Source organism: Acomys minous (genome assembly GCF_964271855.1).
Source record: "Acomys minous genome assembly, chromosome: 6".
Classification (NCBI taxonomy): Eukaryota; Metazoa; Chordata; class Mammalia; order Rodentia; family Muridae; genus Acomys; species Acomys minous.
Genome location: NC_140487.1, coordinates 4387423 through 4410713, shown reverse-complemented (window position 1 = coordinate 4410713; position 23291 = coordinate 4387423). Strand labels below are relative to the sequence as shown.

The window sequence follows — 23291 nt, the reverse complement described above, 5'->3', positions numbered from 1 at the left end:
CTTTACATTTTGATCAGCAGGCTGAAAGGGTTCCAAACCATGTCATCAATGCATGGAATCTCTACATATGATCTAATATTAGCCAACCTTGTGGGTGCGGGGTAATGCCTCACTGTAGCCTTGATTTGCTCTGTGCCTTCCAATTGAGTGTCGGGATTAAGAGTGTGTGCCATCATGGCCGGATCTGTTTACCATATTTCCTGTTTTACAGATTGAACCTGAAGCCTCACACATGCTTGGCAAGGACTGTACCCGTGAGCTGTATTCTTGGCTCTCATCTTACCTCATTCTTTTAAATGAGATCTTATTAGGTTGCCTGAGATGGCCTTGAACTCAACTCTTTTTTTTTCTCCTTTATTAATTTATTCTTGTTACATCTCAATGGTTATCCCATCCCTTGTATCCTCCCATTCTTCCCTCCCTCCCATTTTCCCCTTATTTCCCTCCCCTATGACTGTTCCTGAGGGGGATTACCTCCCCCTGTATATGTTCATAGGGTATCAAGTCTCTTCTTGGTAACCTGCTGTCCTTCCTCTGAGTGCCACCAGGTCTCCCCATCCAGGGGACATGGTCAAAGGTGAGGCACCATAGTACATGAGAAAGTTATCCCACTCTCCACTCTACTGTGGACAGTGTTCTGTCCATTGTCTAGATCTGGGTAGGGGTTTAAGGATTACCGCCTGTATTGTCCTTGGCTGGTGCCTTAGTTTGAGCGGGACCCCTGTGCCCAAATCTGCCTATCATAATGTTCCACTTGTAGGCTTCTAGGACCCTCTGGATCCTTCTACTTTGCCATTCTCCCATGCTTCTCTCATCTAGAGTCTCAACACCACATGCTGGCGAGGATGTGGGGAGAGAGGAACACTCCTTCATTGCTGGTGGGAATGCAAACTAGTACAGCCACTTTGGAAATCTATCTGGTGCTATCTCAGAAAAATGGGAATAGGACTTCCTCAAAACCCAGCTATTCCACTCCTTGGAATATATCCTTGGAAGATGCTCCAGCACACAACAAGAAAATTTGCTCAACCATGTTCATAGCAGCCTTATTCATAATAGCTTGAACTCAACCCTTTCGGCCACTCACGCCACTGCCTTCTGGTTCTGTTGGCTCAGCCTCCCATTTAGCTGTGGCTACAGGCCGATGCCACCTAATCAGGCTACACTGGGTATTTTTTTCTTTCAGTTATCGTGTGTGTTATTTTGGATATGTAGCCGGTTACTGCAGGAAACAGGAGTTTTGCACACCTTTTCCATTGCTCTGTAGGATGCCTTTTCATTCTGCTGACTGCCTCATTTCTCCTCTGTGTGCAGAAGTGTTTAGTCTGACATAGTTTTACTTGTTTACTTCTGCTTCTGTCACCGAGCTTCTGGTCTCATGCAAGAAAATTGCCACAAGCAAGCAAGAAGAAAACTGTGTTTTCTGCTAAGGTTTTTATCAGTTTCTGGCTTTTTATGTTGGAGTTTAATCCACTTTTTGTTAAGTTTCATATATTGTATAAGCTAGTGAATCAATTTTGTTTGGACAATTTTTCCAACACTTTGTTAACAAGTTGGTCCTTTCCATGTGGTGTGTTCTTGACACCCTTGTCAAGGATCAGTTGATTGTGCACATGCGAGTTTATTTCTGGACTCGGTTCTTTTCTTTAAGCACGTTTCATTCTTTTTTTTTTTCCCTTACAGGAGGCTTGCTTATCTGTGCAACAAACTGTTCAGGGGCTGTTGGGCCACTACGTTCTCAATGTAACATCTGCAGCCAAGCTCTGTAGTCGAAGCCTGTGTAACAGTCATGGAAGATGCGTTCGAAGGACGTCTGAATCCTCCTTTTATCTGCACATGCCTGGAGACAGCCGGAAGAATTATATCACGAACAAGGGCTTCAAATTTGTCATTTCTCCAAGGAGTAAGCTGAAGACAATAATGAATATGAAAAATGGATTTGTGTGTCATTGTTACTATGGCTGGCACGGAGAGTCCTGTAGATCTCGTTTTCCAAACCTCTTGAGTTGGAAGAGCAAGGCTCCTGCAACAGCGTTTAATTCATTAGTTTTTCTTGGTGTGGTCTTATCAGCGATGCTGGTGAATTTTATTCCTATTCCCTAACACAATTTCAAATTTTCTTTAAAATACTAAAGAGAAGAAAATGTTATCTTTCTTTGATTTTAAGCTTTTTCTAAAGAATTTTTAGTTTTGAGTTCCATATAAATTGTTCGTTAGATGTTTACTTCATACTAGGTGATAGGACTAGGCTGATCCTCATGGAGCTTAGAAATTAAGAATAAAGAAGCGGGAAATAGACACCCATATGTGATAGTCATAGTACTTTATAGAATCAAGAGAAAACAGGTTTAAGGCATTAGGAAGTATTAGAGAGCACACTAGAAATTCTTTGCAAGATAGTCACATACGGTCTTTATAGTGAGAAGATGAGGTAGCAGAAACAGGTCAGTGTTATTAGGGAGCCAAACATTACCGTTTCCCCCTGTAATCTGAGTACCTGGAAGGCAGAGAGCTCAATTGCAAGTTCACAGCCAGCTTGGCTTACAAAATGAGTTGAAGCCACTCAAGACAACATTGTGAGAGTTTGTCTCAAAAAAAAAAAAAAAAGAAAAAAAAAGGAAAATAAAAATAAAAAAGAGAAAATACAGAAGAATGTATCTGGGGAAAGTGTTCCTGAAATAAAGGAAAGCAAACCCAGAGGGAACAACTCTGCATTCCAGGGATTGTGAAGTTGTAAACAACAAGCAATTCAACAACAATGGAAGCAGAGGTGGCGGCAGCAGCGGCAGCAGCAACAGCAGGATACTAACCCATGGAGATAAAACTGACTCTTTAAATGTTTACCTTGGAGATTAACTTTATCCAGAGCACCTTGGCTAGCCACTTGGCTCATCGATATAAAAAGATAAGCCTTACTAGCTTCCTTCATAACAGAATTTATGTGGAAAATTCTTTCATTTGATACTTTTTGGTTCATTGAAATATATTATATTTCAACAGTTTGCTGATTTTCACTGGCTGGTAATTTATTTGAAAACCTCATTATAGTGACCTGACCTAGCTGTAGTACAAATAATTTTCTGTCACAAATACTCAATATTTTCACAAAGACTGAATAGCATGTGGTGCCCTAAATATTATTTACTTTCTAAGGCTAGGAAAGGTATTTTCTTGTCTAATATGTTCCAGATATTTCACTATTATGTAGATTACATCCTGGAACACAGGTAGAACTTCGTAGAAAGTCATACTCAGATTCTCATACTAACATTAATTGGTTCATTGATTAGTGATTACATCATGTATTCTGGGGAAAAAAAAGGTAAAGAAGTAATGAAATCTCAGAAGCTATACTGAAGGGTATATATAAGTTCTCCTGATATTATAAAGAAAGAAAATCCCAGACATTTGATTTTACCAATAAAGATTCAGGATCCTGATGCTGGGGTGAAAGTCTACTAGCTCAGAGAGGCAGAGAAAGCACCTAGCTGACCTTCCTACTCAGCCGAAGGAAAAGGCCCAAAACCAGAGCTAAAGAGCTTCTTTTTCTTTTCCACCCTTCCTCAAAGCCCCTCCTATCTGCCAACTGGGTTCTTGATTTAGGGTTAACTTTATTAAATCCCGTGTACAGATAACTCTTGGATTAAAGGTGTGTGCTTGGGCTGAGCTACACCATAAATCACCTGTTTATATTAAACAAAGATCTTGGATTAAAGGTGCATGTTACGGCTGAATCACATCAAACAAGAAACAAGGTTTTACAGTTCACAATCTCAGGGTTTACAATGGGTTCAAATATCCTGCAATGGTCCTGTTTTGTTGGTCCCTGTGGTACAAAACATATATTAAGTAAAAACACCCAATGTTTTTCATAAGTATTTAACTGGCTACTATGTCATATAAGAAACAATGGCTCCTCCTAGTTTTCCAGTGATGAAAAATCATTTAACAATTACTATTTTTTAATATTTATTTATTTATTACACATACAGTATTCTGCCTGCATGACAGAAGAGGGCATCAGATCTCATTACAGATGGTTGTGAGCCACCATGTGTTTGCCAGGAATTGAACTCAGGACCTCTGGAAGAGCAGTCAGTGCCCTTAACCTCTGAGCCATCTCTCCAGCCCTTGTTTAACAATTACTATATCAGGGTTCAGACACTGAACTCATTCCAATAAACCAGGAAAGGCAAATATTAAATATTAACACCATCTTGAAGGTGAAGGAAATTAAACATGTAAAGAATACTAGAAACATGCTCAGCTTTGTCCAGCCACCAGTGGTGCATTAGAGGTAGAATCCACTGTTTAACAAGCCTCTGAGATACATAGGGAATATGTAAGGCTTGGCATATGTAGGACAAAAGGGAAAACATGATAAATTAGTGGAAGAAACAATAGTAACCCTAGACAGTCATTTACAATTTTTGTTTTTTCAAGACAGGATCTCTCTGTGTAGCCCTGGCTGTCCTGGACTCATTCTGTAGACCAGGCTAACCTCGACCTCACAACAATGAACCTGCCTCAGCCTCCTGAGTGCATTTACAATTTTTAAAATAAGAACATTATTAAATTTTATCTCACCAGTATTATAAAAACAACGCTGCATTTCTTTTTTAAAAAATATTTCTTTTATGTGTATTATTTTGTATGTATGTATGTATGTATGTATGTATGTATGTATGTATGTATGTGCCCCATGTGCACACACACTGTCTGCAGGGGCCAGGGAGGGTTTCAGGTCCCCTAGAATTGGAATTGCAGACATTTGTGAGGTGGCACATGGGTGCTGGGAACCCTACCCAGGTTCTCTTCAAGAGCAGGAAGTTCTCTTCACTGCTGAGCCTTCTCACCAGCCCTAACACTCACATTTTTAACAGGAGATTCTTCAAACTGTAGTTTGCAAATCTGAGGTCAAATGCAGATTGTGAGAGATTTTTTGAGGCCTGGCTGTCCCTTCCTTTAGCTTGCATTCATTTGCACTCCCAGACTTTTATGTGCTTAATCAGCCATCCTTGAAAATGAGAAGTTATTGTTTTTAACTCAAAGACAAATCCACACATGTGTTTTCATATCTATTTAAGATGCATTTCCAAGGGAAATGGACAAAAGAATCCTCTGCTGACCCAGTGTCTAATAAAGTACCACAAATGACTTCAGTAAAGGAAACATCTTAGAAGATGGAAAAGACTACCTTAGAAACCTGTGGGAGGGAGTTCCTTTAACCTGCGTCCCCCGAGCAGCAGCCGCTGCAGTCTGTTACTGAGGATAGCACTCTTTACCTCTACTCCTTGTCAAACAAACAAACAAGCGCAGCACTCTTTATTTATACACCAATCTTTTGATTAGCCACTTGATTTCTCCGTCACTATTCCACACCACTCATTCTTTCCAGTCAGAAAGAATGCACATCTTCATCTCACAAAGGAAATGTTATAATTACACCCTCTGGCTTCCAGCAGATTTGTGGTGTGTTTATTTTTATATGAATGATTTTCTTTTTCCATGTCCTTTGAAGTTCTCATCAAATACAGACCCCTGTCTTCAGACCAGGAGAATTTTCTTTATTATTTCTAAGTTAATTCTGTTCTCTCTTTTCCTCTGTTCTTCTGTGACAGTCCTACTTGACTGAGTCCTGGCTCTTCTGTGTCAGTCCTGTGCTGCTTTTCGCTCTACTATTGCAAGCTTTTATAAAACTTTTGCTTTGTATTGTAGAATTTTAAACTATTTATTTATCTATCTACTTATTTATCTATTTTGGTTTTTTTTTTGAGACAGGGTTTCTCTGTGTAGCCTTAACTGTCCTAGACTCACTTTGTAGACCAGGCTGGCCTTGAACTCACAGCAATCCACCTGCCTCTGCCTCCCAAGTGCTGGGATTAAAGGCCTGTGCCACCACGACAGATTAAATGTTTGTTTTTTGTTTTTTGTTTTTTTATAGTACCAGTTTAGTTAGTTGCTCACTGATTTCAAAGAGCTCTTTTGGTGGGAACATGTCATTCCGACTTTTTTTGTGATAGTCTTGTTTTGCTACCAGACTTAGCAGTGCCTTACATCCCTCTAAAAACGTCTTTTGTTACTGCTTGACTGTTTTCTGACACAGGTGTCCTTATGCCATCTAGGGTGGCCTTGAACTCAGGATCCTTCTGCTTCTGCCTCCTGAGTGTAGACTTGACACTTTATTCTGGTTTTTTGTTTGTTTGTTTGTTTGTTTTTTTAAATGTTACTACTGTTACATATTTCATCTGCCCCTCACTGTTCTCTAGAATCTGTTTTTCCCTTTCCTAATCTCTTGTCTTTCACACTGTTGGCCAGTATTGCACGTCTGGTAATCCTTGGTCGTCATATCTGTGAAGGACTTGAGTTGCTGAAAAAAAATCTATCATTAGGAATTGCAGTCTAGTGCTTGAGTTACTTCCTCAACAGAATTCTTGGGAGGACTTCGTGACATGTGGACAGGTGGCATTCCATCCGGTGTGCGCGAGCGGAAAACATGCAGCTTGGTAGGAACTCCCATGGTTACCAAAGGGAGGAGGGAATTATGACAAGGGAAGAATGTAATTCCTGGAGTGCTGAGCAGCCTCTCCCGCCTGCTCTGCTCACCAGGGAGACCCCTGTTCTGCATTTAAACTGTGCTTTTGTATTTGGCCACCTACACAAGTGGAGCCCTATGTATAGGATGAGCTGTTAAATATTCTGAGGTCAGATGTCTGTCCTGCCGGCCACTCCACATACTTCGGGAGTGGCGAAGAGGTCTGACTGGTCCTGAGGTCTGTAAACAGCATTCACACCGATGGCTCTGATAACTGCCTCCCATTCACTTCTGCGGATTTCTCTTTTCAATCACAGAAGTCTGTTCTAAGGAAAAAGTAACAGCTGAGGCCTCTCTAGTTTTCTTTCACTATGGGCCCTATTTGTTATTTTTTCACATTTTCTGATTCGCTTTCATCTGTTTTCAGTGTGTGAGTCATAGCCAGCCTCCTCGTTTTCAGCTTTGTATTTATTTCGTCTAATACCATGTGCAGAGACTGGCACATTAAATAAAGGCGTGTGCTTAACTCACCGTCTTGGGCCACTAGTTCTGGTTGATTCATAAGTTTTCTCAGGATGACACTTAATGCCCATTAAGTGTCGATTATTTGAGGCCAGCACACTGAGGTCTGTTTGTTGACATAACACACATACACAAAGCCTTTGTCCCCTTTTTACTAGTCAGTCTGGAAACTTTACCTACACAACCATCTTATTCTTTCCCACTGCAATCTCGGTTTGCTTTTCTTCCCCTCAAATCAGCGAACTTAAATTGGAATTTTTGTTTGTTTGTAAGGTGTGCACTTTTATTAAGCAATGCTCATTTATGCTAAGATAGCTTTAAGGGAGCCTGCCTTTGATTATAAAGAGCTTTAATGCATGCCTTCTGTTTAGCTGGAGGGATTGAGTCAGCCCTGTAATGACAGGCTTCTGGGACCAGTGAGGCAACCCTGCCACTCAGCCTCTGCTCTGAAGCAGGTGAATCAAGGACCAGCAGGCAAACAAAAGCAAAGGTAAACTATACTTTATGTTCTGTCCAAAAAAGATTTAAAGATTGTTTTTTTGAAATGTCTTCTTAAAACAGCTAGAAGAAAACTAATCTTCACTTACTTGGATATTCTAATTTCTTTTTTAGCCTAACTTTATTGTTCAAATGAAGTACTTTCTAAAATAGGAACTGCTTTTGGGGATCCAATGTCTTGAGACATGTATTTGTCAGTGGTAGTTGTAAATTAATTTTAATAACTTTTATCCATAGTACACTTATATTTTAAAATATTATCACTTTTATGTTTAATCAAGGCTGGTTTATTTTTCTTTTATGTTAGTTTCTCTGAAAAGCAAGTTTCTGTAGTATGTACCATGGCCTTAACTTTTGGTTTCTTAAATGATATTCCACAAAGCATGCCTAATAAACAGCTGCAATACAGCCTTATGAGAGAGTGTCACACTTTAACCACTGTGTAAGTAATAGTGGCAAAGAAGTCCTCATGGTAACAGTTTCTGTTACAGTAACAGTGTATTTACCCAATAAATACTTTTCATAATCCTTACTAACATCGTGGAATCCATTCTCTAATTTTTTTATCTGTCGTAACGATTAATACAGGAGGGTTGCTATTTATAGCAAATGGTACAGTTCTCAGGAAACATAGATGTTTCTATCAAAAAAACAAGCTTACATTTTATTCAAATACTCAGAAAGCGAGTGGATATCTAGAAATGATCAGCACTAGCATTTTATGAAAGAAAAATCTCTTACTAACTAGGAAGAGGGTAAAACATAAACATACTCATGTACATATATTTTTCTAAAAAAAATAAGTACAAAATGGTATGGGAAAGATATAAATATCAAATCATTAAATCCATTGGAGATTAAAGTTAAAGTTTAATTGAAGATTACAGCTTAAAGTTAAGAAACTATCGGCATAATGGCTATATACATCAAACAAAGTAAAAACTTGAGAAATTATTAGCTGAGCAGAATACCTTAGGCAATAAAACATTGTTTTTTAGTCATTCATTCTTCATTCCTAGATGATTAAGTAATCTATAACTTCTTTTTCCCAAATAAATCACTTAAGAGGAGAACTAAAAAAACCAGAAACCTTGCAAGACAAAGTTTCACCCAATATGTGAACATGTTCATATAATAATATGATAATAAATAATAATCATACTTATTTCTATTTTATATGATTACACAAAATACTCCCTTCACATGAGGCTTACTCTAGAGCCTGGGCCTCTCCTGTGCTAATCAGGTAGATCAGAGTGGGGCTTTCCTGTTGCTTCATGCCTTGTTTAACTCCTTCAGTAGGTGCTGCATATGAGAGAGTTCAACTGTCCCCCATGGTACCGGTGGCAGACATGAGGCTCTGCTAGCGCTAGCCAAGACATCTTATGTAGAGTACCTATTGCAACCTGTCCTGCCATTTAGGATTCACCTCGGTAGAAGCAGGCACTCGTACGAGGTCCTAATTGTTAAGCAACTGTTAAGTAGTCATAGGGAAGGAATTGTACATTCACTTCACGGACAAAGTTAAGAAAACTTAAAAACAAAAACAAAAACAAGTCATGAAACAATCACGTACAAAAACTTTCATGACTTTTTTTTTTTGAGAGTCATAATATGTAACCTTTTCTTAGCAGTAAATTGTGAACTTTAACAAATTCAGTATTTAAAGTTTTTATTTTCACTTGTGCCTTCACCTACAGTTTACTTGTTTGCTGAAGTCTTATCTCCTCAGTTTAGATTATTTTTTGAAAGTTTTTTTTTTTAATGTAATAGAATTTCAGATGTTGTACATTTCTAATGGGAACCATCTCTGGCTGTCTTTTTCACAGAATAAAGTACCTTAAGTATTAGGTACAGGTCTATTGTCACGATAGAGTCAACAGAATAATCCCACGTTATTACTCATGTATATTTGAAAACAACAACAACAATAAAAAAAAATGAAGCAATGCTTTTTGTTAATGTTGGATGTGTCAAGAACTGGGTGCTATTCCAGGCCGTACTTCCTTATGCTCTTGCTTAAGTATTTCAACACACTTATGGTAATCTTACTGCAATCCGGAATTTATGATTAATACATATCTCAATTTCTTTACTGTGTGAGAGTATCCTCTCACATGACAAGGGGAAATTATAATTTCAATTTACATATTTTCTTTTGTTTTGTATTTCAAGACAGGGTTTCTCTGTGTAGCTCTGGCTGTCCTGGAACTCTGCAGACCTGGTGGCCACGAAATCACAGAGATCTGCCTCTCTCTGCCTTTTGAGTGCTAGGATTAAAGGCCATGCTCCGCCACGGCCAGGCAATTTATAGGTTTTCAAGTTGCAAGGTTTGTAACTATCCTCAATGCAATAAGAAATGTTGGGAAAATAAAATTATTGTAAAAAAGTAAAACTCATTTGTTTGAGAAGGTATTTCCTTTCCATTTATGATTATTTTGTGTTTCAGTAACTAATACAGAAATTCACTTTCTTTACTAATGTACAAGTGCCAAGCAGTTTCTGTGTGTCAGTGCCACCTAAAGTGGAGACTCAGCTATTTAATGATGTTTTTAAAATGTACACAAATTTCGCATGAAAGTCAGACCCCACTCTCCACTCAACAGTGGAGAATGTTCTGTCCATCGGCTAGATCTGGATAGGGGTTCAAAGTTTACTGCCTATATTGTCCTTGGCTAGTGCCATCGTTTGAGCAAGACCCTTGGGCCCTTGGGTCCAATCTGCACATCATAATGCTCTTCTTGTAGGTTTCTAGGACCCTCTGGATCCTTCTATTTCCCCATTCTCCCATGCTTCTCTCACCTTGATGGGGAGGCCTGGTGGCACTCAGAGGAAGGATAGCAGGTTACCAAGAAGAGACTTGATACCCTATGAGTATATACAGAGGGAGGAGGTCCCCCTCAGTCACAGACATAGGAGAGGGGAGTAGGGGGAAAGTGGGAGGGAGGGAGGAATGGGAGGATACAAGGGATGGGATGACAATTTAGATGTAATATGAATAAATTAATAAAATATTTGTAAAAATGTACACAAATTAATACTTAGTTAACTATTTTTATTTTGTCAGGAGTTTAATTTATCTGGTTAAAAGATAACATAAACTATTTGCTACTACAACTTTGTGCATTTAATTGCAACATTAGGGTTTCTCATTAATACAGAAAGGGTGCCCAAAGTGTAGTCTCAGGGCCATAAGCAGAGATGAAATATCTATGCAACCAATCACTCAAGATATAAAGCTTAAAAATGAAGAAAAGGACCTTCAAGTTTATTTCTCTAGCTCTTTGTTTAGATGCCAAAAATCTCATCTTATGTAGGTTTAATTAATTTGATGACTTATAATCAAGTGTCCTGAAGGGTGACAGATATTTCAGGTAGAGGGTAGCTATAAAGTCGATGAGCACTGCAAGGTCAAGCATGCATCAATTAGACATAGCTGTAAGATGCCCACAGTCTAATTCAGTGAGATGACTGTGTGGGATAAGAAAGCTATCTCTGTGGAAGTGTCAAACAGAGAGTGAGGCACAGGCTTTTAAATAGGCACAGTGCAAGCAAGACCATCATGTATAGGTGCTAGAGAGTTAGAGTTTATATTCTCTCTTAGATTGCATTTCTTTCTTTTTTTTTAAAAATTATTGTTGATTGTTTTTTGAAACAGGTTTCTCTGTGTAGCCACGGCTGTCCTGGACTCACTTTGTAAAACAGGCTCGCCTCCAACTCACAGCGATCCACCTGCCTCTGCCTCCTGAGTGCTGGGATTAAAGGGTTGCATTTCTTAAACACATAAAATGGTTCTGCTTCAGAAAGCCATGTGACTTTTCACACTGAAAAGTAGTGAAATTTCCACTTACTAGTGTTATGTGACTTTTCCTGAGGAGAATCATAGAAATGGCTTATTTATTCAAATAGAGAACACCAAGAGACTATAGCGAGGTTCCACTTAAGTGTAGCTTTGATTGACTAATGAGTTTGTTGGAGTTGCTTATGAGAACACAGATAAGGACAGGATTGCTCTGGAACAGGAGTGACTCTCATTCCCAGCTGCCTTTCTGAAAAGCTTCACTCCCCGTCCAGCCTCAGATGCCCCAGGAAGGCTTCACGAACAAGGAGGCTGAGCCACTAGGTGATGGGTGATGACTCACAACAGCTGCACAATCAGTTCCTCCTGCAAGGTGCACACATGCTCACCACTTAGAGCTCTCCTCTCCAGCAGCAGTGCATTACAGAGCTGTGGTGCACGCCCTAGGACATCTTAGGAATTTCTTGTTAAGTTTTTGGAGCCTTGTGAGTACCTACCCTCCCTCTGTGAGGGAAGGTTTCCAGCAAGAAGAAACAGCTATGCAACAGGCAACACTGAAATAGTCATTTTTTATGATTTATAAATATAAGCCTATTTTTGAGAAGAATGGAAAGGAAGAAGCTTTGTAGAATCCAGGTAGCACAATAGTTCTAAAAATTTGTTCAAAAGAAGGCATATCAGTGTTCTGTGATCATGATGCGAAATAGATTTATAATAAATTCAGGAGATACTTATAAATTATGGGCCTTTAAGAGACACAATAATGAAACGGATTATATTACAGTACAATTGGTGCTAAATTTTTTGGGGGGAAACACATTGATACACCTGTATCTATATACCTATATACTTATTATCTATCAAACTATCACTCTATTTTCTTTTTTATGGAAGGCAGAAACCTACTTCATTGAGCAATGGCACTTAAAAGGAATTTATTAGGGAAAAAGATGCATTTCATAGGCTATCGCTCCAGTAAACTCACTGACTACTACAGAATTGTAGCTACAGCTTTGAGATCACTGGTCCTACTCTGCCTTTCAGTTTGATAACTTATGTATTTTATAGTGCTCCATGAAGCATCACAATGAGTTTGGAAGTAAAATAACATTTGTTGGATTCCCAAGAGACTAGGAACTTTAGGATATCTCTATAAACCTTTAGGGCTTTCACTGGTCATCGGTTTATTAATTAATTAATTTACTTTATATCCCAGTAGGAAGTTCCCTTCCCTCCTCTCCTTCCAGTCCTCCTGCCTCACCTCCCATATCCTCCCCCAGTGCCCATCTCCTTTCATCTCACAGAAGGGGAGACCTCCCACCAAAACCAATTTGCCTTGGCATATCAAGTAGCACTGGGTGCATCTTCTTCTATTGTGGCTAGACATGACTGACCAGTTAGGTGAAACGGATCCAAAGGCAGGAATCAGAATCAGAGACAGCCACTGCACCTGCTGTTAGAGGTCCCCCATGAGGACCAATCTGTACATCTGTTTCCTGTGTGGGGGTGGGGGGACCTAGATCCATCCCATGAATGCTCTCTGGTTGGTGATTCAGTCTTTGTGGGTCCCTATGGATCCAAATTAGTTAATTTTTGTAGGTTTTCTTGTGGTGTCCTTGACCTCTCTGGTTCTTTCAATCTTTCTTCCTCCTTGTCCATAAGGTTCCATGAGCTCCACCTAACGAATGGCTGTGGGTCAATGCATCTGTTTTCATCAGCTGCTATGTGACGCCACTTAGACAATTGTTGTGCTAGCCTCCTGTCTGCAAGAACAGTAGAATATTATTAATAGTGTCAGGGGTTGGCTCTCTCTCATGGAAGTTCCCCCCTGGCTACAGGAGGTGGCCACTTCAGGCTCCATATTCTCAGCTGCTAGGAGTCTCAGCTAGGGTCACCCCCATAGACTCCCTGGAGACCCCATTGTCCCAGAGATGGCCTCCAATGATTTCCATTCTCTTTCCCAGCTCTCCCCTCATTTCCTCACACCTGCTCTTCACCCCCATTTTCCTCCCAACTCCCTCTGTCACCTATTTCATCCCTTCATCTACTTCAGATTTCTATTTTATTTCCCCTTCTGAGTGAGACTTAAGCATCCTCCCTTGGGCCCTCCTGGTGACATAGCTTCTTTGGGTCTGAGAATTGTAAAATGGCTATCCTTTACTTATGGCTAATATTCACTTATAAGGGAGTGTGCAATACCATGAATGCCTTTCTGAGTCTGGGTCACCTCACTCAGGATGATCTTTTCTAGTTCCGTTCATTTGCCTGCAAATTTCATGACTTCCTTGTTTTTTAAATGCTGAGTAGTTTTCTATTGTGTAAATGTACCACATTTTCCTTGTCTATTCTTCAGTGTAGGGACGTCTAGGTTGTTTCCAGATTCTAGTGATTACAACTAAAGTTGCTATGAACATGGTTGAGCAAGTGTCCTTGTTGTGTGGTGGAGCATCTTTTGGGTGTATGTCCAGGAGTGGTATAGCTAGGTGTTGAGGTAGCACTATTCCCAATTTTCTGAGAAAAAGCCAGATTGATTTCCAAAGTGGTTGTACAAATTTGCACTCCCAACAGCAATGGAGGAGTGTTTCCTTTACTCCACATTCTTACCAGCATGTGCTGTCACTTGAGTTTTTGATCTTAGCCATTCTGATGGGTGTAAGATGGAACCTCAGAGTTGGTTTGATTTGCATTTCCCTGATGACTAAAGATGTTGAGCCTTTCTTTAAGTGCTTCTTGGTCGTTAGGGATTCCTCTGTTGAGAATTCAATGTTTACCTCTGTATCTCATTTTTAAATTGGATTATTTGGTTTGTTGGTGTCTAATTTATTGAGTTTGTCATATATTTTGGATACTAGCCATTTTCAGATATAGGGTTGGGGAAGATATTTTCCCAGTCTGTAGGCTGCTATTTTGTTCCATTGACAGTGTTTTTGCCTGGCAGAAGCTTCTCAGTTTCATGAGTTCTCATTTATTAGTTGTTGATCTAAGAGCCTGAACTATTAGTGTTCTGCTCAAGAAGTTGTCTCCTATACCAATGCATTCAAGATTATTCCCCACTTTGACTTTTAATAAATTTGCTGTGTCTGTGTTTATGTTGCGGACTTTATATCCACTTGTACTTTAGTTTTGTGCAGGGTGATAAATATGAATCTATTTCCATTCTTCTATCCAGTTAGGCCAGCAGCATTTGTTGAAGACGCTTTCTTTCTTCCTTTGTATGGTTTTGGCTTCTTTGTCACAAATGAGGTGTCCATAGGGGTTTATTTCTGGGTCTTTGATTCAATTCCACTGACCCATCTGTTTTTATGCCAATACCATGCAGTGTTTACTACTATTTCTTTATAGTAAAGCTAGAGATGAGGGATGGTGATCCCTCCAGAAGTTCTTTCATTGTACAGGATTGTTTTATTTATCCTTGGTTTTTTCAGTTTTCCATGTGAAGTTGAGGATTGCTCTTATAAGGTCTGCAAAGAATTGTGTCAGGATTTCGAGGGGGATTGCATTGAATCTGTAATTGCTTTTGGTAAGATGACCATTTTAATCCTACTGATCTATGACCATGGTAGATCTATCAATCTTCTGATATCTTCTTCCATTTCTTCAGAGACTTGAAGCTTTTGTCATACGAGTCTTTCACCAGCTTGGTTAGAGTTACACCAAGATATTTTATATTATTTGTGGCTATCGTGAAGGGTGTTTTCCCCCTAATTGCTTTCTTAGCACATTCATCATTTGTACAAAGGAAGTTACAGATTTTTCCGAGTTAATTTTTTATTCAGTCACTTTGCTGAAGGTGTTTATCAGCTGTAGGAGTTCCCTGGTAGACTTTTTGGGGTCACTTAAGTATACTATCATATCATCTACGAATAGCGATACTTTGACTTCTTCCTTTCCAATCTGTATCCCCCTGATCTCCTTTAGCTGTCTTATTGCTCTAGCTAACACTTCAAGCTCTGTATGGAGTAGATATAAGAAACTGGACAGCCTTGTCTTGTCCCTGGCTTTAGTGGGGCTGCTTTAAGTTTCTCTCCATTTAATATGATGTTGGCTATTGGCATGCTGCATATTGCTTTTATTGTATTTATGTATGCACTTTTTTATCCCTGATCTCTCCAGGACTTTTAACATGAAGGGGTGTTGGATTTTTGTCAAAGGCCTTTTCAGCATCTAATGAAATGATCATGTGAATTTTTTTTCTTTCAGTTTGTTTATATGTTGGATTACGTTGATAGATTCTTGTATATTGAGCCATCCCTGCACTCCTGGCATGAGACATACTTGGTCATGGTGTATGACGTTTTTTATGTGTTCTTAGGTTTGGTTTGAGTATTTTGCTGAGTACGTTTGTACCAATGTTCAAAAGGGAAATTGGTTTGAAATTTTCTTTCTTTGTTGAGTCTTTGTGTGGTTTAGGTATCAGGGTGACTGTAGCCTCAGAATGAGTTTGTCACTGTTCCTTCTGTTTTTATTTTGTGGAATACTTTGATGAGAATTGGTATTAGCTCTTCTTTTGAAAGTCTGGTAGAATTCTGTGTTAAAACTATCTGGCCTAGGGCTTTTTTTTTTTGTTGTTGTTGTTAGGAGAATTTTAATGACTGCTTCTATTTCCTTAGGAGTGATAGGACCATGTAACTTGTTTACCTAAACTTTTTTTTTCAAGATATATGTGCGGTGTTCTTTTTTTTTCTTCTTTATTAATTTATTCTTGTTATATCTCAATGGTTATCCCATCCCTTGTATCCTCCCATTCTTCCCTCCCTCCCATTTTCCCCTTACTCCCCTCCCCTATGACTGTTCCTGAGGGGGATTACCTCCCCCTGTATATGCTCATAGGGTATCAAGTCTCTTCTTGGTAACCTGCTGTTCTTTCTCTGAGTGCCACCAGGTCTCCCCCTCCAGGGGACATGGTCAAAGGTGAGGCACCAGAGTATGTGAGAAAGTAATATCCCACTCTCCACTCTACTGTGGAGAGTGTTCTGTCCATTGTCTAGATCTGGGTAGGGGTTTAAGGTTTACCGCCTGTATTGTCCTTGGCTGGTGCCTTAGTTTGAGCGGGACTCCTGTGCCCAAATCTGCCTATCATAATGTTCTACTTGTAGGCTTCTAGGACCCTCTGGATCCTTCTACTTTGCCATTCTCCCATGCTTCTCTCATCTAGAGTCCCAGTAGAATGTCCTCCCCTCTGTCTCAGTTTCCTGGTAAGTGAAGACTTTCGTGGGACATGCCCCTTGGGCTAATATGCAGATATAAGTGAGTATATACCATTTGAGTCTTTCTGCTTCTGGGTTAACTCACTCATTATGATCATTTCTAGCTCAATCCATTTATCCACAAATTTCAGGAATTCCTTGTTTTTTTTGAATTCCTTGTTTTTAATAGCTGAATAGTATTCCATAGTGTATATGTACCACAGTTTCTTTATCCATTCTTCTATTGAGGGACACTTAGGCTGTTTCCATGTTCTGGCTATTATGAATAAGGCTGCTATGAACATGGTTGAGCAAATTTTCTTGTTGTGTGCTAGAGCATCTTCTGGGTATATTCCAAGGAGTGGAATAGCTGGGTCTTGAGGAAGCCCTATTCCCATTTTTCTGAGATAGCACCAGATAGATTTCCAAAGTGGTTGTACTAGTTTGCATTCCCACCAGCAATGAAGGAGTGTTCCTCTCTCCCCACATCCTTGCCAGCAAGTGGTGTCGCTTGAATTTTTGATCTTAGCCATTCTGATGGGTGTAAGATGGAATCTCAGAGTTGTTTTGATTTGCATTTCCCTGATGATTAAGGAGGTTGAGCATTTCTTTAAGTGTTTCTCAGCCATTTGATATTCCTCTGTTGAGAATTCTCTGTTTAATTCCAAGCCCCATTTCTCAATTGGGTTATTTTGTTTGGTGGTGTTTAATTTCTTGAGTTCTTTATATATTTTGGATATTAGACCTTTGTCAGATGTAGGGTTGGTGAAGATCTTTTCCCAGTCTGTAGGCTGTTGCTTTGTTCTCTTGACAGTGTCTCCTGCCTTACAGAAGCTTCTCAGCCTCATGAGGTCCCATTTATTAATTGTTGACATTACTGTCTGGGCTGTTGTTCAGGAAGTTGTCTCCTGTGGCAATATGTTCCAGGGTCTTCCCCACTTTTTCTTCTAAGTGACTTAGTGTCTCTGGTTTTATGTTGAAGTCTTTAATCCACTTGGATTTGAGTTTTGTACAAGGTGACAAATATGGGTCCAGTTGCATTTTTTTACACATAGACATCCAGTTAGACCAGTACCATTTGTTGAAGATGCTATCCCTTTTCCATCGAATGGATTTGGCTTCTTTGTCGAAAATCAAGTGACCATATGTGTGTGGATTCATATCTGGGTCTTCGATTCGATTCCACTGATCAACCAGCCTGTTGCTGTGCCACTACCATGCTGTTTTAATTACTATTGCTTTATAGTACAGTTTGAGATCAGGTGTGGAGACTCCTCCGGAGCACCTTTTATTGTACAAGGTTGTTTTTAGCTATTCTGGGTTTTTTGTTTTTCCATATGAAGTTCAGAATTGAACTTTCAATGTCTTTAAAAATTTGTGTAAGTATTTTAATAGAGATTGCATTGAATCTGTAGATTGCTTTTGATAGGATGGCCATTTTTATTATGTTAATTTTCCCGATCCATGAGCAAGGAAGATCATTCCATCTTCTCATGTCATCTTCAATCTCTTTCTTTAGAGTTTTGAAATTTTTTTCAAACAAGTCTTTCACTTGCTTAGTTAGAGTAAATCCTAAGTACTTCATATTGCTTGTGGCTAATGTGAAGGGTGTAGTTTTCCTAATTTCTTCCTCTGCAAGCTTGTCATTTGTGTATAGGAAAGCTACAGACTTTTTTGAGTTAATTTTGTCTCCAGCCAATTTGCTGAAGGTGTTTATCAGCTGTAGGAGTTCTCTGGTAGAATTTTGAGGGTCACTTATGTAGACTATCATATCATCTGCAAATAGGGATAATTTGACTTCCTCCTTTCCCATTTGAATACCCTTGATCTCCTTTTGTTGTCTTATTGCTCTGGCTAGAACTTCGAGTACTATATTGAAGAGATATGGAGAAAGTGGGCAGCTTTGCCTTGTTCCTGATTTTAGAGGAATTTCCTTGAGTATCTCACCATTTACTTTGATTTTGGCCATTGGTTTCCTATATATAGCCTTTATTATGTTGAGGAAAGTGCCTTGTATTCCCGATCTCTCTAAAACTTTAAACATGAATGGGTGTTGCATTTTATCAAATGCTTTCTCTACATCTAAAGAGATGATCATGTGGTTTTTTTTATTTTCAGGTTGTTTATGTGGTGGATTACATTGATGGATTTCCTTATATTAAACCATCCCTGCATGCCTGGAATGAAGCCTACTTGGTCATGATGAATGATATCTTTGATGTGCTCTTATATTCGTTTTGCAAGTATTTTATTTAGTATATTTGCATCAATGTTCATCAGAGAAATTGGTTTGAAATTCTCTTTCCTTGTTGAGTCTTTGTGAGGTTTAGGTATCAATGAGACTATGGTCTCATAAAATGAATTTGGTAATGTTCCATCCCTTTCTATCTTTTGGAGTAGCTTGAAGAGTATCGGTATTAGCTCGCCCTTGAAGGTCTGGTAGAATTCTGCACTTAAACCATCTGGCCCTGGGCTTTTTTTGGTTGGGAGACTATCAATGATTACTTCAATTTCTGTAGGGGAAATGGGACTATTTAGCTTTTTTTATCTGTTCTTCACTCAACTTTGGCAAGTGAAATTGATCAAGAAAATCATCCATTTCCCTTAGATTTTCAAATTTTGTGGCATATATGCCTTCAAAGTAGGATCTTATGATTCTTTGTATTTCTTCAGTGTCTGTTGTTATGTCTCCCTTTTCATTTCTGATTTTGTTGATTTCAATACTGTCTCTCTGCCTTTTAGTTAGTTTGGCTAATGGTCTGTCTATCTTGTTGACTTTCTCAAAGAACCAGCTCTTGGTTTTGTTGATTCTTTGGACTGTTTTCTTAGTTTCTAATTTGTTAATTTCACCCCTGAGTTTGATTATTTCCAGACGTCTACTCCTTTTGGGTGTTTCTGCTTCTTTTTTTCCTAGGGCTTCCAGTTGTGTCGTTAAGGTGCTTATGTGCGATGCTTCCAATTTCTTTTTAAAGGCACTTAGTGCTATGAATTTTCCTCAGCACTGTTTTCAATGTATCCCACAAATTTGGGTATGTTGTTCCTTCATTTTCATTGAATTTCAGAAACTCCTTGATTTCTTTCTTTATTTCTTCCCTGACCCAGGTGTCATTTAGCAGAGAGTTGTTTAGTTTCCACATACGTGTAGGCTTTTTGTTATTTCTGTTGTTGTTGAGTTGCAGCCTAAGCCCATGATGATCTGATAGGATACAAGGTATTTCAATCCTCTTGTATCTGTTGAGGCTTTCTTTGTGAACTACAATGTGATCAGTTTTGGAGAGGGTTCCATGGGGTGCAGAGAAGAAGGTATATTCTTTCTTGTTTGGGTGAAAGGTTCTATAGATATCTGTTAGATCCATTTGACCCATGGCATTGGTTAATGATGTTATTTCTCGGCTTAGTTTCTGTTTCAATGACTTGTCCTTCAGTGAGAGTGGGGTGTTGAAGTCTCCCACTATTATTGTGTGGGGGTCGATGTGTGGTTTAAGCCTTTTTAGCAGATCTTTTACAAATGTGGGTGCCCTTGTATTGGGAGCATAGATGTTCAGAATTGTGATGTCATCTTGGTTGACTTTACCTTTGATGAGTATGAAGTGCGCATCCTCATCCCTTTTGATCAATCTTGGTTGAAAGTCTATTTTGTTCGATATTAAAATGGCTACACCTGCTTGCTTGTGACCATTTGCTTGGAATATTTTTTTTCCAACCTTTTATCCTGAGGTAATGCCTATCATTATGGGTGAGATGTGTTTCTTGAATGCAGAAGAATGTTGAATCCTGTTTATGCACCCATTCAGTTAGTCTGTATCTTTTTATTGGAGAATTGAGACCATTGATGTTGAGAGATATTAATGACCAGTTACTATTAAGAGTCTTAATTTTGATGTTGGTTCCAGTCGAGCGTTTTTGTGGTTGTGTTTTTGCCATGGTATAGTTATCTATTTCCTGAGTAGTTTTGGTTGTAGCTTGACCCTTTGGGATGGAGTTTTCCTTCTAGTACCTTCTGTAAAGCTGGATTTGTGGATAGGTACTGTTTGAATTTGGTTTTTTCATGGAATATTTTGTTTTCTCCATCAATGGTTATTGATTGTTTTGCTGGGTAAAGTAGTCTGGCCTGGCATCTGTGGTCTCTTAGGGTTTGCAGGATCTCTGTCCAGGCCCTTCTGGCTTTGATGGTTTCTGCTGAGAAGTCGGGTGTAATTCTGATAGGTTTGCCATTAAATGATATTTGGCCCTTTTCCCTTGAAGCTTTTAATATTTTTTATTTGTTCTGTATGTTTTGTGTTTTATTATGTGACGGGCAGTTTTTCTTTTCTGGTCAATTCTATTTGGTGTTCTGTAGGCCTCTTGTATGTTTATAGGCATCTCTTTCTTTAGATTGGGGAAATTTTCTTCTATGATTTTGTTGAGAATAGTTTCTGGGTCTTGGAGACACAGAATATCTTCTCTTTCTTCAATGCCTATTATCCTCCGATTTCTTCTTTTCATGGTGTCCTTAATTTCTTGGATGTTTTGTGTCAGGAGTTTTCCAGATTTGGCATTTTCTTTAATGGTTGCTTCAAGATCTGTGATTGTATCTTCTAGACTTGAGATTTGTTCTTCCATCTCTTGGATTCTGTTAGAAAAGCTCAGCACTGTGTCATTCGCCTTCTTCTCTGAGTTCTCACGTTCTCGTTTTTCTTCTGTCTGTGTGTTTATCATTGAATCCATTTTCATCTTCATATCTTGAGCAGATTTTTTAATTTCTTTCATCTGGTTGTTTACATTTTCCTGAAAATTTTCCAGTTCCACTCTATGTGCTTCTTTTATGTCTCGCACCTGCTTCTCTGCGTCTTCCTGCATCTTATTTCGAATTTTATTTGTTTCCTCCATTATCATCCTCATTACTAAGGATTTGAGGTCATTTTCTTGTGTTTCCGTTGTATTTGAGTTCTCTGGGTTGTTTTCTTTGGGATAGCTGGGAACTGGAGACGCCATGTTGTTTTGGGTTTTTTTGCGTATGCTTTTACGCTGTCCTTTAGACATCTTGCCGTCTCTGTTTTTGCTGGGTAATTTCCAGAGTTGGGTGGAGGGAGTCTGATGATAGATTCACTTGTTTTCTCACAATTTCTGTAGGCTGGAAGCCCTGATACTTCACTGGTGTGGATGGCAGGAGGCCAGCCCCGCCATTCTGGGCTCTCACAGCCAGTGATCCTCAGCTCCCCTTTGCTGTGGGTCCTGCAATCGTTCTGGGTCTCTGAATGAGCGCTGGAGCAGGCCAAGGTATCTACAGCCCTCTGGGTCCCCCACCAAGTGCAGCCAGGGACACTGGGCCCGAACCACGTGTCGAGCTCAGCCAGATTCTCAGGGCCTGAACTGTCTGCCACAGCAGGAGAACTGCGACTGCACTGAGCAAGCGCTCAGGGTGGAACTGAGCGCTCTGCCTAGCTTGTGTCACAGCAGGAAAACTGCGGCTGCGCCAAGCAAGTGCCAAGGATGGAAGTGAGCGCCCAGCAGGAAAACTGCGGCTGTGCTGAGCTGGTGCACAGGGTGGAAGCAAGTGCTCCACCCAGCCTGCGTCACAGCAGGAGAACTGCGACTGCACTGAGCAAGCGCCTATGGTGGAACTGAGCGCTCCGCCCAGCTTGCGTCACAGTAGAACTTCGACTGCGCTGAACAAGTGCCTAGGGTGGAACTGAGCGCTCCGCCCAGCTTGCATCACAGCAGGAGAACTGCGGCTGCGCTGAGCTGGTGCCCAGGGTGGAAGCGAGCGTTCCATCCAGCCTGCGCCACAGCAGGAAAACCGCGGCTGCACCGAGCAAGCGCCAAGGGTGGAACTGAGCGCTCCGCCCAGCTTGCGTCACAGCAGGAAAACCGCTGCTGCACTGAGCAAGCGCCTAGGGTGGAACTGAGCGCTCCACCCAGCCTGTGCCACAGCAGGAGAACCGCGGCTGCACCGAGCAAGCGCCAAGGGTGGAACTGAGCGCTCCGCCCAGCTTGCGTCACAGCAGGAAAACTGCGGCTGCGCCGAGCAAGCGCCTAGGGTGGAACTGAGCGCTCCGCCCAGCCTGCGCCACAGCAGGAAAACCGCGGCTGCACCGAGCAAGCGCCAAGGGTGGAACTGAGCGCTCCGCCCAGCCTGTGCCACAGCAGGAAAACCGAGGCTGCACCGAGCAAGCGCCAAGGGTGGAACTGAGCGCTCCGCCCAGCCTGTGCCACAGCAGGAAAACCGAGGCTGCACCGAGCAAGCGCCAAGGGTGGAACTGAGCGCTCCGCCCAGCCTGTGCCACAGCAGGAAAACCGAGGCTGCACCGAGCAAGCGCCAAGGGTGGAACTGAGCGCTCCGCCCAGTTTGTGTCACAGCAGGAGAACTGCGGCTGCGCTGAGCAAGCGCCAAGGGTGGAACTGAGTGCTCCGCCCAGCTTGCGTCACAGCAGGAGAACTGCGGCTGCGCTGAGCAAGCGCCAAGGGTGGAACTGAGCGCTCCGCCCAGCCTGTGTCACAGCAGGGGAGCTGTGCCTCGGGTAGAATTGCTTGCTGAGCTGAGCCAGCCTCTCCACGGCACAGGGACTCTGGGGATGAACCGTTTGCCGAGTCGTTTGGGTCCCAAGGAACCACGCGACCCAAATCCTGTCCAGACTCCCCTTTCCCGCAGCAACTCCCACCGTCCACCACACCAATCGCCTCCACTGGAAGGCTCTGAGCTGCAAACCTCAGCCACCGCCGCTGGTGCTGCTGGAGCCGCTGGAGCCGCTGGTGACACTGCTGTCTCTGC

The 23291-nt window shown here is 40.7% G+C and overlaps 2 protein-coding genes across 3 annotated transcripts in view; both read left to right on the top strand.

The window, feature by feature from the left end:
- The window catches only part of LOC311600899 (hyaluronidase-4-like), a 39129-nt gene that overhangs the window by 11573 nt on the left and 4265 nt on the right, over positions 1–23291 (top strand). The window contains exons 4-6 of one of the 2 annotated variants that reach the window (XM_084788050.1): positions 1684–2079; positions 7429–7547; positions 9731–9864. In XM_084788050.1, the coding sequence (XP_084644176.1) occupies positions 1684–2079; positions 7429–7547; positions 9731–9749 (534 nt within the window). In that variant the 3' untranslated portion in view covers positions 9750–9864. Of the gene's footprint in view, positions 1–1683; positions 2080–7428; positions 7548–9730; positions 9865–23291 lie in introns of those variants that run through there. The other variant, XM_084788049.1, reaches the window with a different exon arrangement.
- LOC311600900 (hyaluronidase-4-like) overlaps positions 9757–23291 on the top strand; it is a 28522-nt gene continuing 14987 nt past the window's right edge. The window contains exon 1 of the mRNA XM_084788051.1: positions 9757–9885. Within this exon, the coding sequence (XP_084644177.1) occupies positions 9841–9885 (45 nt within the window). The 5' untranslated portion in view covers positions 9757–9840. The remainder of the gene's footprint in view (positions 9886–23291) is intronic.